This window comes from Anarrhichthys ocellatus, unplaced genomic scaffold (genome assembly GCF_004355925.1).
Source record: "Anarrhichthys ocellatus isolate YVR2014 unplaced genomic scaffold, GSC_Weel_1.0 scaffold72, whole genome shotgun sequence".
Taxonomy (NCBI): Eukaryota; Metazoa; Chordata; class Actinopteri; order Perciformes; family Anarhichadidae; genus Anarrhichthys; species Anarrhichthys ocellatus.
Window position 1 is genome coordinate 354,396 of NW_022280102.1, and position 7,366 is coordinate 361,761.

Below are 7,366 nucleotides of genomic sequence, written 5' to 3' on the forward strand. Positions count from 1 at the left end.
TTTTTTTTTTTTTTTTTTTTTTTTTATCTTTTTTTTTTTTCCCCCCCCCCCCCCCCCCCAGGTTGTGTTGACGCTTGGGAGCCTAAAGTTCTGCGTGCAGCAATGGGCGCCCATTTCCGCCTACCCATCTATCCCAGCTTGGACTGGGACGATGTGGAGAAACATCTCCCTAAACCTGTCACTGTCCATGTGGCTGACAGCAGCTGTGGCACCGACAGAAGCAGAGAAACGGAGGACTCGCAAGTAAACGCATCTCATAAACCCTCCAAAGCGGGAGACTATGGCTGGGTCAGCACAAAGCCTAATCGCAACAACATGCGCTACGAGGAATACGATTCTGATTCGGACTCAGACTGTGAGGATGGGGGACTTTCACTTCCCAGAGTGGACTCACAGCCGTACCATGAGAGCTGGGCACAGAGTCCCACTGCTCTTGTGATCGGTGGAGAGACGCATGGTCTGAGTGTAGAAGCAGTCCAGCTGGCTGAGAAGACCACCGGTCGCAGGCTCTTCATTCCCGTCGCTCCTTTGGTGGACAGCTTGAATTCAGCCATGGCTGCCAGCATCCTTTTATTTGAGGGCAGGAAGCAACTGTTGAAACTGATGCAGACACCTGGAGGGAAATGGAAATCTAAAGCAGAGGAGCAGTTTTCATGATGTTTGCTCGTAATACCAGTGTGTGTCTTCGGTGTGTATTTATCATTATCACTACAGACTGAACTGAATTATTTAAATTTCCGTTCTACATCCTGTCCTGAATAAAACACTGAATTTCAATCGGGGATTTGTGAAATGATTGTCTGATTTCATGCCAAGTGAATTTATGCCTCGTTTGGCTTTTTCACAGGTTTTTTTTTTTAGGGATGCATCCAGGAATTTTTTATTTTCCATTAATTTACAAATTTGACTTGTTTCATCAATTTGTCTGGAAAATGTGATCAAGTTGTTAAAACTGGTCATTACAATTTCTTCGAGCCCAGGGTAGCATCTTCAAATTCCTTATTTCATCCAACTGTCAGCCCAAAACCAATGTGTGAGTGCACTACCATAGATAACAGGAAAATATTTAATACACAATAAATCTCACTAGGGAAAACAGATAAATCTGGGATTAGGAGAAGTTAAATGACTCTTCCTGCTCATTGAAAAAAGCCAGACTATGCTCCCCTCCCTTTACAAAACTCCATTTCTTACGCCTCCCTATCATTTCCTGAGAGCTTTAAATAGATGCACTTGAGGCATAATTCTAGTAAGGACAAGGCCGAGACAAGTCCATCCTAGTTCTGCAGCCTATGCAAATATGCTGAAGTCACTAAACTTCATCCCACCTGGAGTCTGCATTAACAGAAATGATCTGCATACCGTCTTCCATAATAAATGCAGCATTTGTGTTCGCCCATTATTTGAGTACTTCTAACAAAGGAACTGGTGATTCATTGCGTTTTACATATCCGAGAGCTAACTTTATTGTCGGAACCTAAAAGGAGCAAAACTTTGTGCTTGCCAGTGAATTTTAATGGGTGCGAGAAGTAATGACTGAAGCAACAGAATACAGGGATTTCTACATTCAACACTTTTCAAACGCCATTCCTGTGCCTTCAGAAACAACCTGGTCTTTTCATTATGGGACCTTCACAGAAAGTCCTCATAATGACTGAGATGAGAACCACCATTAACAACTGGCAAGAGATGACTTTCACTCACATAACACACACACACACACACAAGACACAGGGGTTTTTCAAATATCAGTCTGTTACAAGCAAGTCTAATGTGATCTTTACTGTATGTGCACCTGTGTTTTTATTTAAATGCCAGAAAGGCTTACGGCTACATCCAACTGAGGTTGAGCATTTTTGAACTACATGTGAACTACAACTGTAAAAATGCATTTTATTGTTTCTCAACATCATTCAGAAACCAGAAGTAACAAGGATCTCACAGACAAAACAGAAGGCAAAGAATCAGCTGAATAAGTAGGTCCACTGGGTAATTCTCTGGGTTTCTCTAGAGTTCGGAAATACTATTGAGTGAAAAAAATAAAATACACATACTTTTCTTGAGGCAAAAAAAAAAAAAAAAAAAGAACCAACAGAATCTCCATATATATTACTGTAGGGACTATCATCAATGCAAGGCACCACAGGAGAAAAAGAGGACTCCGTGAAAAGAGAACATGTCTAAAAAAAAAAAAAAAAAGTTAAAATGTCAGTAAAAAGTGAGACATCTCTCTAACTGTCTGACAAAGTCAGAGGGGAGGTGGGAGAGATAGTACGAGGATGGGAAAGGCGAGGGGGGAGTCGCAACAGGTCAGGGTTCGATGATGGAGTGAGTCCCATATAGCGTGTCCGGTTTATATTTGGACTTCCTCTTTAAATGGGCTCTGGTTTGAGCTTTTCAGCCAAGAAGTCGCCGACAAATTGCTCCACTACGGCCGGCGTGATCTCCTCTACGTCGCGTACATACTTGGCGCGAGCCGACATGTCCAGGATGGTGAGCAGAGGTGCTGCTTCGGGGAGGTTAGTGTAGTCCCGCAGAGAGTCACTCATGTCATCCTGTGGTGAGAGAGAGAAAAAAAAAAAATACAGTGATTAGGTGCAATAGTACATGATGTCAAAGTGCCTTACATTCATGGAAACAAGGCCTCTAATTTAGGTAATGCATTTACATGTCTTGTTGGAAAGTCCAAAAAGTAGGGATTTCTTAATTACATTTTTCTTTTTGCTGAATTTTATCTGCCAATACTTTGGCTTCAGTAAGCCTAATGAAAATTTGTGAAACAATCCAAAAATGTTCGACTACAAAATAGATTTGCTTTCATAGGTTTCCTGATAAAGTTTCCTTTAACATTGTGTATAATGTCCTGTAGTTTGTTCCCGAAGTGGGGGTGGAGACCGGCCAAGGGGTTGTAACATGCATTTAAGGGCTGAGAAGATGACAAAGAGGACAAGAAGAAAATAGTTGACCATTTAAACTTTTTTTTCCTCTAAAAAGAAAGCACTGAATCCCTGCACACTGTGATCTCTAAGTACATAGAACAAAATATTGAAAGTTTATTGGAAATGCAACATAGCAGAGCAGACAGTGTGCAGGAATTCCACATTTTTGCATGATCACATTTCTTAGCTTGGAATGTTTTCTTGTAAATTTCTGGACAGTTTGACTTTTCAGGCCTCTTTCACAAGAAAAAGAATACTGGGAACCATTCGTTGAGACATCCTCATCTACAGCATGATGAAACTCTGTGGGGGTAACGTTCAGCTTTTGTATGGGCCCTTGCCTCATAATCTGTAGGCATTTGAATTACTTCGACAAACAGGCAAGTCAAACGCTGGATCGGTTCCAAGAGAGAAGACTCTAAATTACACATTTATCTGCTGCTCATCAGTTCAGACTTGCTTTTGGCAACTCGGGCAGCACCCATGACTTGAACTACACCACGATATAATCAAACCATATAAATTCAGAACTGCCTGGCACAATCTTCATTAATGCACACCCCTTGAAAGAGAATATGAAACTCTCTGCCGTCTTCCTGCAGGCAGGCGGCCCAGAGAGACCAGAGCGTTGGTGCTTAGCCACACATCCTGCTGTGTGGTAAGACAGGAAGGAGCCACGTGGGGGTCCAACAACATCCCTCCTGTTTCAAAAGCTCACTCGCATCAGATATAAGTGTCATCACAAGACCTCTGAATGTTACATGTGTGCAGGAGAGAGCGAGAGAGAGCAGTGCAGTGGTGTGAAGGAATATGTTACAAATAGATTGCTGCAGGATTTGGAGGGCATTCAACTTTTATTTTCCCTTTGCAGGTATTTTGAAAGGGCTTCACCCATTTTCTGCCTGAGGCTTGATGTCACCCTTTAACAAGTCAGGATTACAACCCCTGTCGCCCCAGGTAACAGAATGAATCAGCAGCAGGCGGGCAGGCAGCAACTTTCAAACAAGCTTGAAAGGGCCATTAATTATTGAGACTGAATAAGAAATCCCACCCTTTCGTAATCCAGCTTCAGTTCCAGCCGGGAGTGCTTCTGGAATCGGCATTCCCACCATGACAGGGATCCATTATTCTCGCCATACCTTCCCCTAAGTCAAAGGGATTTCAGGTGTTGTGCTTTGTGAGGTCACACGGTTCACTTAGTTAGATGTGCACAGCTACTCTCACTTGAGTCTTTCATGACGGCATGACCTGATTTCCCCTCGGCTTAGTTTGCTGGCTCAGCGGGAGACTCGCAAAGATTACAGATCAGTTTCACATGGAAAAGATTATGTTGAAAATGCAAAACTAACATGAAAAGGCCAGAGGGTGGCACTGCAACAAAGAATTGGGCTTCTCATGGAGGCAGCGCCTATGATGTTAATACTGTTACTGATTTATGTGCCAGTGTGAGTTTTGTCAAAACAAAGTCAAAAGACAAAGCGACTTCGGATGGATTTCCTGCTACATACAACGCTTATGCTATTTGTTGCGTCTTCCCTGCTATCAGACAATCCGCAGCTATTCCTGCCAAATGGATCAAACCACACAATCACCCATCAGACTTCTCGTTGAATAGCTCGACTTGTGCTGCTACCTAAAAAGGAAAAGCGTGCCAAGATGAAGTCTGTGACCTCTTCTTTGCCGAACTGCGAACAGATGGAACAGATGAGTAGCAGTCAGGCAGCTAACTTCCTCTGAATGGAGCCCATTTTATTACGCCACAAATCACCATACATTGGTCACTTAATACTCACAGATGTAATCCGTCACTAAAACAATGTCGTTACGAGTGAAATACTGCTTGATTGTCCGACCTACAAATGGAGGCTTTGCCTTGCATGCTCCATTGCAGCCATACTAAGTGTAGATTATAGATGATCTGGGCACACAGTGTAAGGAAACCACAAAGAGAGGAATTCCACAATCTGTCACTGTGGCCTTTCCATGCCTGGACGATATGGGAAGATGTAATCTCTGAGTCAGTCTTCGCCTCCGTAGGAAGTCATGCATCTTCTTTTGTGTGCCTTCCCTGCTTGTGTAAACTGCTTCTCGTGAGGTGCAGCCATTCCAGAGGCCCCCCCACCCCCCCGCCCTCTGCTGCTCCGCTCAGAACAAAAAAGACAAAGGGCCTCTCTGCTCCAGCCCACACTCACAGCTGTGATAAGGCTCAGCGTGTGTTTACCGTGTGTGGAACCTGCTGGGCCGTGTCAGGCTTATTATGATTATTGATGCGCCGTGGCATTTCACAGACGATGGCCGGCTGATAAGCCCCGAACTGATAATGATGAACAAACCTCCCCACTGGCCTCTGAGCCGGGGCAGCGTCCATCTCACTGGCCAGCTTTGATGTCTTAAGGGAAAGGCATGATTGTGAAATTGTGGATATTCCCAACAGCAATTGCACAACGATCGAGAGAGAGAGAGATATATATATATATATTCAATGTGTTTATAATTGAACACTAAATGTCGCTGTAAGGCTGTACAGGTAGAATATTTACCTTGTCCACATCATTTAGTTTAGCGTGTTGCCAATGCTAAACTAAATATGCTAACATTTGCTAATCGGCACTAAACACATATTTAGGTTTGCAGGTATTTGGTAGCATTGAACAATTCTGACCCAATGATGGCGCCTGCCAACATGTTACTGGGTCACCAAGTTATTACAACTCATCCTGAGCGGGGCATGAATGTCTCCATCCCCTTTCACTTTATTCATGTTATAGCTGTAGAGACATTTCACTCACAACCAGAAATGTAAATAGTGTTGCAACTGACAATTGTTTTCATTATCGAATAATTGACAAATTATTTCCTTGATTAATTGTTTGGTCAATAAAGCATTAGAAAACAATGGAAAATGGACATCACAATAGTCCAAAACTCTCAAATATACAAACTACAGTAATGTAAGACAAAGTAAAGCAGCACATTTTCACATTTGTGAGCCTGGACCAATCAAATTCTTGCTTAAAAAGAGACGATTAGAGTAGAACTCGGGGTATCTCCAAAGTCATTAGGATTCGTCACCTGGGCACTATGAATGTATGTACCAAATATTATTGCAATCCATCAGATAGTTGTTGAACAATTGCAATCAAAACCACAAACGTGAACCTCATGCTGGCGCTAGACGAATAGTTAGAGGATCACCAGACACAGCAGGCATCATCCTCTGGGGACCATGAGTGTCTCTACAAGATCTACAGATCACTTCAACCATCTAATAGTTGTTGAGACATTTCACTTTGAACTAAAGCAGTAGATAGAATGACCATATTGGCATTCCTAAAGCCACGCCGCTAGCAGAGCTAAAAACATATATTTATTGAGCTTTACGCACAAAATCAAGCATTAGAAACCTGAAAAGAAAAACATCACTGGCACTATTGCAGCATCACGGATCAAGCTGCACTTGAAAGGCTGATGACAGGACAGAGCGCAGGACTCTGGTGGTGGGACGAGAGGAGGCGGACTCTGTGTTTGCATCATGGTGCTCAAACATAGACAAAGTTGATCTGCAATGTTTTCCTGATGTCGAATGTTTAATGTTAAGACGGCGGCCAAGTTATTTACCTTGAGAATAGTTTTTGTTGTTTCTGTTTGCATTCCTGCTGATGCAAATGTTAAAACTGCACTACCGTTTATTTCTTTGACAAAAAAACTGTTGAAATTGTAAAATGACTAGATAATACCACGAGAGTACATTTTGCATGCAAAGGCCAGTACACAGCAGCGATGGAAGAAGAAAAGATCTTTCATTCTGCGTTTACATCGTTAGTATACTACTCTGTGGCGTATGTTTTTTTTCAGCAGGGTAAGAAGATCTTGTGTCATTCTGCTCCGCCTGTCCTCCCCCCCCTCAGAGACTGCCAACATACCGCCGTCTCATGGACACAGAAAACCCAGCAGCTGGCCTGGCAAGGAGCGTGCGACTACCACGGTTAACCCGGGCCGAAGGAGCAGGAGTCTGAGCCCAGAGCCTGGAAGCTCCACTCTCTGAGCGCCTCAAACGGGAAGTGATATCGGACCCTGAATCCGATCTGGAAGTGAAACCTGGTGATTTCATAGCCGGTTGAGCAAAAGCCAGGAAATTATACCTGCACTGCGTTGGATGTAAAAATATCTGCCTTCGCATGCGCTCCACAAGGGAAACAAAGCAAACTTAAGACTTCTGAATCGCTTCGAGCTCCAGTGCAACAATGCATCTTTGTGTTAGGTCAAATAAATATTGGCACACAGACAATGAACACGAAACACTATCATGTCAACTCTGTAAGCATTTCTTGTTCTGTGTGTGCATGTCAGGGGCATTTCAAGGCTGACGAGCGGCCTTGAACACACACACACACACACACACACACACACACACACACACACACACA

General features: G+C 43.3%; 2 protein-coding genes across 2 annotated transcripts in view; one reads left to right on the plus strand and one right to left on the minus strand.

Annotated features, from left to right (window-relative positions):
- Positions 1-777, plus strand: part of mrm3a (mitochondrial rRNA methyltransferase 3a) — a 2,283-nt gene extending 1,506 nt beyond the window's left edge. Inside the window, exon 4 of the mRNA XM_031873471.1 lies at positions 62-777. Coding sequence (XP_031729331.1) covers positions 62-657 — 596 coding nt within the window. The 3' untranslated portion in view covers positions 658-777. The remainder of the gene's footprint in view (positions 1-61) is intronic.
- Positions 778-1,876: 1,099 nt separating this feature from the next.
- nxn (nucleoredoxin) overlaps positions 1,877-7,366 on the minus strand; it is a 53,271-nt gene continuing 47,781 nt past the window's right edge. The window contains exon 8 of the mRNA XM_031873472.1: positions 1,877-2,555. Within this exon, the coding sequence (XP_031729332.1) occupies positions 2,373-2,555 (183 nt within the window). The 3' untranslated portion in view covers positions 1,877-2,372. The remainder of the gene's footprint in view (positions 2,556-7,366) is intronic.